The sequence below is a fragment of the Eretmochelys imbricata genome, chromosome 8 (genome assembly GCF_965152235.1).
Source record: "Eretmochelys imbricata isolate rEreImb1 chromosome 8, rEreImb1.hap1, whole genome shotgun sequence".
Taxonomy (NCBI): domain Eukaryota; kingdom Metazoa; phylum Chordata; order Testudines; family Cheloniidae; genus Eretmochelys; species Eretmochelys imbricata.
Window position 1 is genome coordinate 55050448 of NC_135579.1, and position 14746 is coordinate 55065193.

At 41.0% G+C, this 14746-nt stretch overlaps 2 protein-coding genes across 5 annotated transcripts in view; one reads left to right on the plus strand and one right to left on the minus strand.

The window, feature by feature from the left end:
* Nucleotides 1-39: 39 nt before the first annotated feature.
* RGL1 (ral guanine nucleotide dissociation stimulator like 1) overlaps nt 40-14746 on the plus strand; it is a 159443-nt gene continuing 144736 nt past the window's right edge. For 3 of the 4 annotated variants that reach the window (XM_077824802.1, XM_077824805.1, XM_077824807.1), the window contains exon 1: nt 9693-9753. The gene's annotated coding sequence lies outside the window, so the exon portion shown is untranslated. Of the gene's footprint in view, nt 171-9692; nt 9754-14746 lie in introns of those variants that run through there. The other variant, XM_077824803.1, reaches the window with a different exon arrangement.
* APOBEC4 (apolipoprotein B mRNA editing enzyme catalytic polypeptide like 4) lies at nt 2205-3317 on the minus strand. Its single transcript, XM_077825349.1, has one exon. It carries the CDS (start codon nt 3315-3317, stop codon nt 2205-2207), a length of 1113 nt encoding a protein of 370 aa, XP_077681475.1.

Here is a 14746-nt window from a genome sequence, read left to right on the forward strand (position 1 = left end):
AGGTGGTCACGTGTTCTCCCGGCGTGAGGAGGACTGTTACCATAGGAGCGGTCTCTGGTAGCCAGCCGGCGCTGTATGGGGGTGTCGTGGCCTCTGAGGGTGCGCGGCGCGGTGCGGCGCGAAGCCCCCGATCCGGCCCCGCTGGGCTAGGCTGAGCCTCTGCACGCCGGGTGGGTGTGAGCCCCCGGTACGCACCGGTGTACGGGGTGCGGCTTATCTCTGGTAGCCCCGGTGTGGCCCGTCCCCCGTCTGTCCTCAGGGGCTACCGCAGGAAGGAGGTTACTGCTCCCGAGGCCTGTCTCCCTTCCTGCAATGCTTCTCCAGCGCTTTCCAGTGGGGCGCCCCTGAGTGCTTCCTGGTGCTGACGAATTCATTCACCCCACCCAGCTGCTCGGGAGAAGGGTTAGCGCTCACAGCCCCATTTTGTAGACGAGGAAACTGAGGCACGGAAGTGTCCAAACTTTCAGCAGTGCCCCTTGATTTTGGCTGCTGCAGTTTCTAGGTGGGCAGGTTTTCAATTTCACTTGTCTCCTTTTTGAGCAGGCATGCTTGGTGTTGCTAGCCCAAAGTATCCAAAATCAGGCTCTTAAAAAATCGAGGTAACTACAAGAATTTGGGCTATAGTGAGTTTTACTCATAGTCATATGATGAATCAGTAACAGAGTTGAGGCCAAAACCCCAAAAACTTGACTCCCTGTTCCTACTGTTATTTTCAAACAGTAATCCCTTCCTTTATATTGATATAAACATTTTAATCAATAGTCCTTAATACATATTGAAATCAGATTTGAGGTATAAATTATATTAGTATTGTATGTTAAATAGACATTGGTAAGTAGTTTGAGTTCAAAATCTGGGATTTATAAAAAAGGATTTTACAGAATCTAATATGAATCATAATGCTTTCCTAATACTCAAAACAATATATTATTCTAGGACATTAAACTTTGTCCTCTGGTGCTGGGAACCCAAACTCAAAAGCCTTGTGCTAATCCATAACAAGGGGAAATTAAAATTGACTTTAAACCAAAAGTGAAACTGACTAGCCAACTTTTACTGTTCAAGCTGAGTGAAATGCAGAAAGTAATACAGACATAGTACATTTTAAAAAACACTCCATTTTAATCGTCTAAGGTATTAATAACAGATAATCTTTTTAAATAAGATTTTTATCATGCATTCCTTTAAATAAATGTGTTCATTTTTTAAATAATTGTACATACATTAAGAAGTTCAATTTAAAATTCCAGTCCAACTCCCACTGAAGTCAATGGAAAAACTCAATCGGGATTGAAGAGGGTCCCAGAGGATTGCATGTTACTAAGATTTAGAAGTACGGAGTTCTCATACTGTGACCTTAACCCTGCAAAGATTCATGCAAGTGAGTTGTCCCCCTGAATTTCCTGAAGTGAAATCACTCAGCACCTTGCAAGATCAAGGTCACAAAAATAAAAAGGGAGTGGGAGAATTGGTTTTGCAGAATTAATTGGTATTTTTTTGGTTAAGGTTTCTGTAACATCACTTAAAGCCCCTTTTGCTAGAGATCAGAAGTTACCAGCTTTGCTATAGAACGCTGCAACTAAAACACTTTAAATATTCGTAACAAATATTTTGTATTACAACAGTGAAAGCACTGATCTATAAAACAACTCACTCTTCATACTCTATATGCTATCAGCACCGCCTTTTTAAACTTGATATGAAAGAGATCTCTTTGGTGTTCACTCAATTTCATTTTTTATATATTTCTAATCTTATATATTTTTAAAATCTAATTTAAAAATCATATTACATGAACTTCTGGCTGATGAGAGGTGGCAACCTTGGAGGGTAAAGGCTTTTTTATTCACAAGACAAGTAGTGGGAGTGTAGTGTTCCCCCATGTATGTCCACCTTACCTGAAGGAACCACTTCTAGGGATTCAGGCAGTGTTTGATCTATATTGTCCTTTTCATCCTTGCCTTGTGCCGGGGCTTCCAACAAGGATACTAGTTATGCTGACGTCTTATATGATGTGGACACCTCTCCAGTAAAAATCAGATTGAGACCGTCAACTTCATTTATTGTAAGTCACTAAAAGTCATGGGCAGGTACTGAATTTTCATCATTACTGGCCTAGACTGGATTTAAACGAGTGTTCTAAAGGTGAAAGTTTCCATATCCTCAGCATCACAGTTCTCTGAACCATCCAGTCCCTCTGTGTATTAACTTTCGTAAGAGATGGATTTTTTTTTTTTTTTTTGCCCTTTGGTATCTGTGGTCTTGCTGCTTAAAAGTTGTTCAGTGATTTCTACCACCTGAACAGGTCTTCCATGGGAAAAGGTTTGGGAATGATTGGTATAATTAAATAACTCCTTGGGCATCTTTAAATGCCTTACAATATTTTTAGGTTTGGGATATAAATGTTGCCCCCCAAAAGGCAGAAACTTGCTTGTGAAAGGCACCAAATGGCTGTGACTCATCAGTGGTGGCAATCTGCCGTTCATCATTTGTGAAAGTTGATGAGAGGGTGTGTTAGCAAAATAGTCTTGCTGCAAATTCTGCTGGGGTTTTAGATTTTCATATATTGCCTGGGGAGATGCTTTCATTAAGTAAGATTTAATTCCTGTTATGTTGTTAATTTTATGTGAATTTTGTTGGTCAGCTAATGCTCTTGCAGGTAAAATTGGATGATAAAGGGTTGCTTCTGGCATACCACTCACAAAATTGCAAAGGAGGGAATGCCAGACCCCACCACATAATGGGTTCAAAGTCACATGAGGCCACAAGCTGGCAAGGCTTCGTAAAGCTTCACAGTTCCATATGGACACGGGGAAATCATCCTCCGTGTGATAAAGCTGAGAGAAATAAATACAGAGGGTAATGTCTGGGTACTTTGTCAAGAAGTTGTAGATCTTGCTTATACAGCAGTGCTCAGCTTCATTACAAGGAGAGTAGTTGGAATAAAGAATTATGTACCTGATGCTGTCATAGTCATATGTAAGTGCATCCAGATAGCCACCCATCTCAAATAACATGGACTCTGGGTGGATGTTATACTTAATGCAGTTGGTTGCATAGCCCTTTTGGACTAATGTCCCAGAGAAGCTCCTCAGTTCATAGAATGTAAGGTGTTTGTTTTGATGACTCATTAGCCCATATGGGAATCCAAAGGCCTTATGAAATTCCATATAAGGGACTCTTGCTTCTTCACCTGTCCGTATATGGTAGGGGCATTTGGCACAGCTTTTGCTCAGTGTCTGCCAATAATAGGGCTTTACTACTGTTCCTTGATTTGCCAGATATTCCTGGAACAAAGTTTCCCTTTCTGGGTTCATATTGTACTGGAAAATCTCCCCACTCATATTTCTGTAATTGACAGTCCTGAAAGAAGAAAAAAGAAACTAATAATTTATCCCTCCCATTTCCTTTGCACTTACACAGCAAACATTATAATGCATATTCGTCTCCAACGAATATGCTGGTGCACAAGTACAGACAAGAAAGCTTTGTGGATTGCAGCTTCAAGTGAAGAGAGGGCAAGTTGGCAATATGAATTTCAGATTGTCCTTGTTTTTGCAGGCCTGCTTTCTGTGTTTAAAATAAATTAATCAGAAAATGTCTCTTCCTGCTACTACCTCCCCTCCCACAAAAGTACAAAGAGTGTGTGTGTGTGTATATATATATACATATATATATATATATATATATAAAAGCATTGCATACTTTTCAGAAATTGGATCACTAGATTTGCTGTATACAATCTGAGCACAATCAAATAGTTTAAAAAAAAGTATAATTACCATCAATACATCTCCAGACCAGGATAGTAGTCAATGTATATGTAGTCTACTTCACAGGCTTTCCTAAGTCCAGTTGTTGATTCCCATTTTAGTCTAATAAATATTACAAACTTCAGGGGGTGGGCGTTAAGATCATTTGTTCAGTTGGAAAAAAAAAAACTGTTTTTTCCCCTTGTCTCCATAGACCAGCTTGTAATTTTGTTGTATAACTTTACTGAGGTGTGACAACCCTACTACAGTCGTGGTGAAGACTCTAAAGGCAACCTCATGTTGATGTTTGCAATTGCCAAATGCTAGGATACGCAGACACAAATGAGACTTTTTCATTTGTTTGTATTTCAAACAGTCTGCTGTGTTTAGCTTTCTTTCCTTTGCCTGTCAGTATTTCATTTTCTCTCTTCATTTATTAAGTTCCCTTAATTTTTTTCAGATATTTTGGTACACGTGGGGTTTTTTTTGGTTTTTTTTTTGAGGGGGAGGGGATAAAAGGTGCACAGGTATAACAAACCAAAATATTTATTTGGCATATTGATACCAAGTAACTATTTATTATTCATCTGTAGTGCCAATCCGACAAAGAGGCACCATTGTTTTAGGTATTGTGCATACACGTAACACAAAATAGTCCCTGCTTCAATCTTGATTTTGCTAAAGTCCTTGCGTAGGTTTATGATCGTTGGATCTTTAATAAGTGTGTAAGCAGTCTGATATACAGTGGGCCAAATCATGCTAATCATACTCTCAAAAAACTCCAAATTGGAGTTAATAGGAGTTTTGTGTAAGGTAAACAAGATTTGACTTAAAGATGCTCTGGCTAATTATTTTCCTTTTTCAGTTGGACCCTATCACTTCCTTTTCAAAAAGCTCCAGCGGGCTCCCCCTTTCCCACTGATTCAAGTTTAAATTTCCCATCATTGCTTTCAAGGCCCTGCTTGGCTTTCCTCCTTCCACCTGCATTTTGGCTCTTATTACGTTCCTGCAAATCCTCTTTGCTCCGCTGACTCGAGCTTCACTACTCCTTTTGTTTCCTTGTCACACTCCTGTCTTTTTGCCAAATTCCTTGCTCTTTCCTGTGCATGAGGATCTGCTTCAGGAGATTGTTCCATCTGCTTCTCATTTGGGGTTCTCCTAAAGTAGGGGTGGGCAAACTTTTTGGCCCAAGGGCCGCATCTGGGTGGGGAAATTGTATGCAGGGTCATGAATGTAGGGCTGGGGCAGGGGGTTGGGGTGTGGGAGGGGGTGCAGAGTGTGGGAGGGGACTCAGGGCAGGGGGTTGGGGTGCAGGAAGGGGTGTGGAGTGTGGGAGGAGGCTCAGGGTAGGGGGTTGGGGGCTCAAGACAGTGGCTTGGGGTGCGGGCTGCAGCAGGGGACTCAGAGTAGGGGATGGGGGTGCGGAGTGTGGAAGGGGGCTCAGGGCAGGGGGTTGGGGTGCAGGAGGGGTGTGGGGTGCGGCAGGGGGTTGGGGTGCAGGAGGGTCCAGGGTGTGGGCTGTGGCCCGGTGCCACTTACTTTTAGCGGCTCCAGGGTGGCAGTAGCGTGCAACAGGGCTAAGGCAGGCTGCCTGCCTGCCTGCCCTGGCCCCGCGCCGCTTCCGGAAGCAGCCAGCACCACGTCCTTGCAGCTCGAGGGGGAGGCGGAGGGCTCTGTGCGCTGCCCTTGCCTGCGGGTACCTCCCCCGAAGCTCCCATTGGCCGTGGTTCCCCGTTGTAGGCCAAGGGGAGCTGCAGGGCGTAGTGCCTACAGGCGAGGGCAGCGCATGGAGCCCTCTACTAACCCCTCCCCCAGAGGCCGCAGGGACGTGGTGCCAGCTGCTTCTGGGAGTGGCTTGGGGCCAGGGCAGGTAGGGAGCCTGCCTTAGCCCCGCTGCCCCACGGGGCTGGCAATCCCGCAGGCCGGATCCAAAGCCTTGACAGGCTGGATCTGGCCTGCGGGCCGTTGTTTGCCCACGCTTGTCCTAAAGGATCTCTTCCTGAAGCCCACAAACACTGTCCGTGTGATGTTGAAAATATTCACACTGAGTGTCCTATTGTGTTCAGTCTTGTATGTGTCTGTCTTGATCACTGTATTTTCATCAGGGCAAGGACTCTGTATCTGTCTTCTACACTGATGAGCACATTGGTGCTTAAATGGTAAATAGTACTCATAATAAAAAAGAGTGGTTCTGAGGAAGAAAAAATCCTCAGAGTTTGGATAAACACCTTTTGAGGGGCTTATCTGCACCTCTCCAGACCTCCTGTAGTTTGCCAATACTAGCAAATAGAAAAAAGGTGAAGCATTTGGAGAAAGATGTGTGTTACTGTTGCCTTCCATGAGCAGCCAGACTGGCCACAGGATGGCAGCATAGCACACACGTGGTGTTCAGCATTTTATACTCACTGGCCATAAGAATGGTTTGAACTTTATTCTCTGTTTGCAGTGTTGTTGTAGCCATGCCAACTTTATTCTGTGTATGCAGTGTTGCTTCACCCATGTTGGTCCCAGGATGTTAGATATACAAGGTGGCAGAATTAATTTTTTTTATTGGTCCAATAAAAGATATAACCTCACCCATCTTATAACCTTATTATGACATTTAACAAGGTGCTGCCAAAGAGACTGACCTCTTCCCCTAAAACTCTATGTAGCTCTGATACAACAACAGCAAATCTTCCAGCCTCCCAGATTAGTGCTGCAGTATCCTAACTGAGGAGCTGGGAGCCCCAGGGTAACCTGTCAAAGACTCTGGGTTTAAATGGGACTGTGTGCATGTGACCTGAGTGCATATGTGCATCTGCCCTCTGCTTCCCCGCCAGCTCTGTCCTTATGAGCCTGCAGGGGCTTAAAATGACAAGGATCCTGTACTGTAGTGCTTCAGGTTGCAGCATTCTCATCAATTTAAATCCCCTGCCAAGTAAGAAGAATGGAACCGACAGGGGAGCGGACTCCAAATGAATCAGTGAATACAGCAGAGCTCTGCTTCTCATTTACCACATACACTATTCTCATAGTGGAGGAATGTGGGTCAAAAGAGGAAGGGTGGCAAAAAAAATCAAAAAACCCTTAAGCAAAATGGAACAAAACTGACCACTCAGCAGGTTCTCAGGACAAGTCAGCTTCTGTGCCTTGTTGTTTAAATTGTTGAAAAAAGAAAAAGAAAGGCTAGATGTCAATTTAGTTGTATAAGCTCTGTTTAACTTTCTTAAATGTCCAGGTCTGGTGGATGAAGCAGCTGGTGACCTTGTGGAACTCTCCACAAAAAGAAATTCTTGTCAAGTGTACAGCTGTAGTCAATAACACTGAGCACTTACCTAGCACATCTCATCCTCAAAGCACTTTATAAACATTAGCAAATGGTTTAGTGGTTAAAATACAGATTGGTGAGGGGGCACTATCCCCAGCATTGTCCCTCTGAGTGTGCCACTGGGCTGGATTGCTTACAGAGACAGTGGCTTCTGATTCTGGGAGCCTAGTTTGAGACACTGTGGGTCTGATTATTTATTTATTTATTTATTTATTTTGTAAGTGCTAAGCACTCAGAACTCTAGTTGCAGTTAATGGGTGCTGTGGGTGCTCAGCACTTGTGAAAGTCAGACTCAATGTGTATCAAATTGGACACTTAACCTGAGGCACCCCAAATCAGTAATCATTTTTGTTAGCCTTAAAGCCGAATTTTGCAATCTTTACTCAGGAAAAAATGCTATTGATTCCAATGGGACATTTGCCTGACTAAGGGCCTAGGGCTTGGTCCTATAGTTCTGTATCTGTTTCCCCTTCTGTAGAATGGGGATATAGTACTTATATACAGCACCTTGCAGAGGCAAGGGGTTGTGAGCCAACAAATTAATATCTGTAATGTGCTCTGAGTTCCTTAGATTACACTGTAGGAGTATAAATATTTTATTAGCTTCATTCTGTTTATTCATAACAATTAACCACTGCACAGGCTTAGGGAACAATAAGGACCCTCAGAAGTCTTTTGTTTTGTCTGGCTGCCCCTGTGTTTAGCCAAGAGCGCTTCTAGCACCCTCTCTTCTACTTATCTGCTTTCCTTATGGACTTAACCCTGTATTGGTCAATGGGGGAGTTTTCCATCTGCAGGAGGAACACAGGAGTTTTGGGCTGCAGCAGTGTGGAGAGTGGGTCTTTAATTTTTTGGGGGGGCTGGGGGGTGTGTGAAATCTGCCAAGTGTCTAAAAAAATCATTTATGCAATGTACCCATATTCCATACAAAAAGCATCATCCTGACATAATACAGTGATAGGCAGGGCATTTGCTAGGCATTCCAAACTCATTCCAGTAAAACCTTTAAACCACAACACAAACATGTATTCTCTATATATAGGAATCCCTTCATCTACGCCTGAAATGCAGCCATCTCTGGGGCAGACAGCAGTTGCCATTTAATGGTGCACAACAGCACTATACAACTATTTATGGAAGGAAGTGAAGAGAATTACTGTATTCAATTAAAACTACAGGGTGAATTTAAGTGGTCAGCATATAATTACTCAAGTTGGAATTTGGCCACGACATAGGCCATATGTTCTTGTTCTTGAGAGAAATATACCAACTGGTCAGGACCTCACTTTTACATCTTCTCCAAATACTAGATGCAATCATGTACCTCTTCAGAATCTATGAAGCTCCTTACACCCCAATCTATCCCAAGTTTGCCAATTTTGAGTGTAATTACTGATATTGGTTTTATTTACTTAAAATAAGGATAACATGATTTATCGAGATTTTCTTTTGCATCGAAGGAAATACACGGATTAAGGGTTTATATAGAACTTGGCAAACATTTATCTAAAGTATAGATATAGTTCCAGAAGTGTGATAATGATTTTTCTCCATTAATTAGCCAAATTAAAAAGCCAAAGTTTGCTGTCTCTAGTACAAATATATTTACATAAGGGGGATCTAGTATTCCCCCTCTAAGTAATGCACTTTGTACAAGAATGCCCCCCTCCCTTTTTTTTTTCTGCTGAAATCTCTGAGCATTGAAATTCTGTAGCATTTCTTAGCACTGCCTGGTTCAAAATAATCTCTACTGGAAAGCATTTTACACATGACTTCATTCAGTAATAAGTTTATCTGAGTTCAAAGTACAGAAGAGTCATGTGGTTCTTAAACAATCAGAAACTTAATGTTTCTGTCCTATCTTAAGACTTTAAATAGGGGGGCGGGGAGGGAGAAGCAGGATATGATCCAAAGCTGTTTTTGATTTAATGCTTTAGTTTCATTTGGAGACTTGGGGCTGGATCCTGCAAAGTGCCCGCAAGTCCCATGTGTCCTGGTGTTTGTGTCTCACTGTTTTTACACAAGTGTAACTTCACTGACTTCAGTGGAGTTATTCCCAATGTACACTGGAATAAGTGAAATCAGAATCAGGCCCCTTGATCCCAATATTGTGGTGAACAGTGGAGACTGTAACAAAGGGAAGATGACCTGGCATCGCCTATTTTGGTATTTGTAGCAGCAATAGACCGCTGATGAAAATATTGTTGGGGGCTGGTGAAAAGTGAAAGCCAGAGTGCAGGGTTTGTGAATTCAGAGCATGCAAAAATAGGAAACAGCTTTGTCTTTAACCAGGAACACCAAAGCTTCTTGATCCTCATCTACATTGCCCCAAATATTTCAGTGCTGGCCTTCCTTTGAGCAGACTGTGCTAATGATACTGAACTGTCCGGTGGTTTTTATGAAATTGATGGTGGAGACTGGGGTAAAGATACTAAATACGTTTTCACTGATGAATTACACCAGGATTTTCAAATCGGATGCGTAGAATGAAAAACTGGTGCAGCCCACCATTTAGCCTCCCAGTAGTTTAGCTATTTTGGGATAATCTCCGTAACTAACTTTTTAACATAGTTTTAAAATCATTGCAACTTGCACTAATTTTTTTTCCTTTTAAAGAAACAGGCTGTTCCCTCCACTCAGTGTTTTGTCCTCCTAAGAGAGAGAGCTCCGTAGCCTATGGACTTGAAAAAGGTAACATATATGTATTTGAACCAAAGATCACCTAGGAAGGTTCAGTGAGGAATGGGAGCCTGAAGAGAGATAATAAGTCAATGTAGTGAAGAAATCACTATTTCTAAGGCACGCTTTATTTGCTCATAAAAATTCTGATCAAGGCTCTGGTCCTATAAAAGAACAAAAGAACAAATTGATGTCATTGGGACTACTCTTGGGCATAAAGTTAAGCACATGTGTACGTCTTTGCAGGATTGGAGACCAAAGTAGTAAAGCCTGCTAAAGCTAGTTTGTTTGTTGTACGTGGGATGAGAACAGACATCTAAGAACAGTAATAAATACTGTAGAAAGCTAGCTAAATTCATACCTGGTTTACCTTAGAGATGAATTTGGCTCAATGTATGTTTGGTTGAAAGTGTGTAAATGGAAGCCAGAGGCCAGATACCCTGAATCACACGTTCAAATTTCAGGATTCTGCATCCTCTCAACATAAATAAATTTAGTTCTATGCATTTTGCTCTAGCAGTATTGCCATACCCAAGCATTCAAAAATCACAAATCAGGCACTAGAAAAATCATGAGATTTAAAAAATAAATGGGGAGGCAGGGAAGTAGTTTCTTTTTCTTCTGGTGTTGGAATGTTCAGGTTTCACATTTTCATGCTTTTCTCTTTAGCCACAAGGGCTATAAAATTATCTTTTGGGGTTTTCTTGTTTTTTGTTTTTTTAAAGGAAAGCTGAGCTTATTATGTAGTAACCTGATTCTACCATCTGGAACTCTAACAAAAGCACCAAATAATGTGAGACTCCCATTACAAACCACCCAGATCTTAAAAACCTCAGCCCTCTCCATGCTGTATGAACATTAAAGTGCCCATGATATTTTTGTAATGCTAGGGAGTTGCCAACATTTTTCTTTTTCCATACTGGTGGGCGGTGTATTGCCACTCTCACGCTGTCAACTCCAGCATAGTTCCCTGTGTACCAGTGTAAGGAAGGTGGGGCTGGAAGATCTGTTGCTACACAGATAGGCTTATCCTCCCCGCTGTGACATCGATGGGCACATTATGTATCTGGGACTATTGCATATATATATATACACACACACACACGCACATTTCTTTTTAATTGATTTGGTTGAGGATCTAGCCCCTGTTGACATCCGTTTGCCGGTGGAGGGAGAGTAGTTTGCTTCATATCACTAAAGATACTGAGTCTGATTCTCTTATTCATACCAGGATAAATCAAAAATAACTCCATTAAAGTCAATGGAGTTACTCTGGCATAAATGAGGTATGTGATCAGAATCAGACCCTGAATGTGTGTTGGTTCCACCAATGTGTTGCTTAGCCTTATCAATCCATATGTGTATATTAATTTAGGATGTTCTGCTTTCTCTTTATTGAAAACAGTATCCATAAGTGATGTCACTAGAGCTGGTTGGGAATTTTTCAATAAAATGCTTTTTCATCAGAAAATGCTGATTTGTCAAAGCTGAAACTTTTTGTGAAACTTATTAGTTTCAACAAAAAATTTGTCAGGAAGGCTTCTCAGGTTCTGGATGGCATTTAGAGAGACCCCTATTCCCCAGAATAGCCAATAGCTGGGTGGTTTGAGTGCTCAGCTGGTGCTGATCAGCATCTCCCGCATCCTAGGTGAGTGTCTCGCCAATGGCATATTAGCTATTCTGAGGTGAATATTTCTCTACTTTAAATTTTTAAAGGTCTAGTTTTTGTTCTGATGCAGAATGAAAGCAAATGCTGAAACCTCAAACTTTTTGCAAAAGTGAATTTTTGTTTTCGGGCCAGCCCTATGTGTCACATCTGTGGTTGGTGAAGATCAGAACTATGGATATATATTTTTTATTTTTACCTTACAAAAAAAGCTGTCTTGTACTCTATGTTCGGCTAGTGATATCTAAAATGAAATGACAGCAATTGAAAGCTGTACAAAGAATTTACTGAACTTGTGCACAGTTATTTAAATGGGGATTGCCGAACAATGATGTGTGCTAGTGGCTTGGGAGTCCGAGTGCTAAATTGATGAATTATTTGTCAGTGTCCTATTTCTGGCCAAGTATAATAAATGCTCTAGGAACAATATGGAATCATAAATTGAATTGCACAAGACTCTTCTTTTTACTCTGGATTTTGCTTGAGGGTGGTGCTGGTAATTTGGTTAGCAATTTGTCCTTTCTTGTATACATTCTGGGGCCATATTCTCATCTTGGCCACTGCAGGGAAAATACAGAGTAGGTCACCTGATGGAGTTACTCTGTGTTTAACCTGATATCAGAATCTGGCCCCGAGGTTTTTAGAGTTATGTACATGGGCTCTGAAATTGCAATTGAGCACATTATAGAAACCAATAAATACATTAAATTATTGGCTGAGTTGAAACTGTTTGCCACATGATTTCTGTTCAATACTGGAAGAATAATGAACAAAGTTTTTTTTTAAACAAATAGATGGCAATTGCCTCTAGCTGTGCAAAGAGATTGAACCTGAGAAAATGGAAGATAAAGTATTCCAGCTTTGAAAGACTAGTAAAATAAAAAGGCAGAAATTGTCCTATATAAGCAGTAGTTTATAAGATGAACAAAGTTGTGAATTTCTATATGCTGTAGGAGGAACTGATTGCTCAAATAGTAGGCAATAGAGATACCACTAGGAAGTTTAAGTGAGAGGTGACCTTCCCTAAGGAGACAGGATGGAGCAGACCGGATTTTGTTTTGGGTTAAGAGTGTTTGTTTGCTGTTTGTTGCTTTTAATTTGGTCATAAAAGGGTAAGGTGTCTCCTTTACTCCACCCAGCTCCTGCTCAATAAGGTGATGGCTCAAGTCACAGGATGAAAAGCTCCTCCTAACTTATATAAATTATCAATGTTCAGTTTAATTGAAACTGACTTCTTTAGGTCAGATTTCCCTCTCAGCCTATGATAACCCAGTGCCCCTACGGTGCATATGTTCAGAGGCAGAAGTTGTAAAGACCTGGGGAATATATTAATTTATTTGGGAAGAACACCTCAACAGCCCAACACTGTGGCATTTAATTTCAGAAAGGGGAACTATGCAAAAATGAGGTTAGTTAAACAGAAATTAAAAGGTACAAGTGACTAGAGTGAAATCCCTGCAAGATGCATGGACACTTTTCAAAGACACCATAATAGAGGCTCAACTTAAATGTATACCCCAAATTAAAAAACACAGTAAAAGAACTAAAAAAGAGCCACAGTGGCTTAACAACCATGTAAAAGCAGCAGTGAGAGATAATAGGCATCTTTTAAAAAGTGGAAGTCAAATCCTTGTGAAGTAAATATACGCATAAACACTGCCAAATTAAATGTAAAAATGTAATAAGAAAAGCCAAAAAGGAGTTTGAAGAACAGCTAGCCAAAAACTCAAAAGGTAATAACAAAATGTTTTTTAAGTACATCAAAAGCAGGAAGCCTGCTAAACAACCAGTGGGGCCCCTGGACAATCGAGATACAAAAGGATCACTTAAAGACGATAAAGTAATCGCAGAGAAACTAAATGAATTCATTGCTTCAGTCTTCATGACTGAGGGTGTTAGGGAGATTCCCAAACCTGAGCCGTCTTTTGTAGGTGACAAATCTGAGGAATTGTCACAGATTGAAGTGTCAGTAGAGGAGATTTTGGAATTAATTGAGAAACTTAACAGTAACAAGTCACTTGGACCAGATGGCATTCACCTAAGAGTTCTGAAAGAACTCAAAAGTGAAATTGTGGAACTATTAATAATGGTTTGTAACCTGTCCTTTAAATCAGCTACTGTACCCAATGACTGGAAGATAGCTAGTGTAACGCCAATATTTAAGAAGGGCTCTAGAGATGATCCTGGCAATTACAGGCCGGTAAGTCTAATGTCAGTACCGGGCAAATTAGCTGAAACAATAGTAAAGAATAAAATTGTCAGACACGTGGAAGAACATAAATTGTTGGGCAAAAGTCAACATGGTTTCTGTAAAGGGAGATCATGTCTTACTAATCTATTAGAGTTCTTTGAGGGGGTCAACAAACATGTGGACAAGGGGGATCCAGTGGACATAGTGTATTTAGATTTCCAGAAAGCCTTTGACAAGGTCCCTCACCAAAGGCTCTTACGTAAATTAAGTTGTCATGGGATAAGAGGGAAGATCCTTTCATGGATTAAGAACTGGTTAAAAGACAGGGAACAAAGGGTAGAAATAAATGGTAAATTTTCAGAATGGAGAGGGATAACTAGTGGTGTTCCCCAAGGATCAGTCCTAGGATCAATCCTATTCAACTTATTCATAAATGATCTGGAGAAAGGGGTAAGGAGTGAGGTGGCAAAGTTTGCAGATGATACTAAACTGCTCAAGATAGTTAAGACCAAAGCAGACTGAAGAACTTCAAAAACATCTCCCAAAACTAAGTGATTGGGCAACAAAATGGCAAATGAAATTTAATGTGGATAAATGTAAAGTAATACACATTGGAAAAAATAACCCCAGCTGTACATACAATATGATGGTGGCTAATTTAGCTACAACTAATCAGGAGAAAGATCTTGGAGTCATCGTGGATAGTTCTCTGAAGACGTCCCCGCAGTGTGCAGCGGCAGTCAAAAAAGCAAACGGGATGTTAGGAATCATTAAAAAAGGGATAGAGAATAAGATGGAGAATATCTTATTGCCCTTATATAAATCCATGGTACGCCCACATCTTGAATACTGCGTACAGATGTGATCCCCTCATCTCCAAAAAGATATACTGGTATTAGAAAAGGTTCAGAAAAGGGCAACTAAAATGATTAATGGTTTGGAACAGGTCCCGTGTGAGGCTAGGACTTTTCAGCTTGGAAAAGAGGAGACTAAGGGGAGATATGCTAGAGGTATATAAAATCATGAGTGGTGTGCAGAAAGTGAATAAGGAAAAGTTATTTACTTGTTCCCATAATATAAGAACTAGGGGCCACCAAATGAAATTAATGGGTAGCAGGTTTAAAACAAATAAAAGGAAGTTCTTCTTC

Excerpts from the sequence above, each read along its gene's own strand:
- APOBEC4 (XM_077825349.1), bottom strand. The coding sequence starts at position 3,317 with ATGAACCCAGAAAGGGAAACTTTGTTCCAGGAATATCTGGCAAATCAA.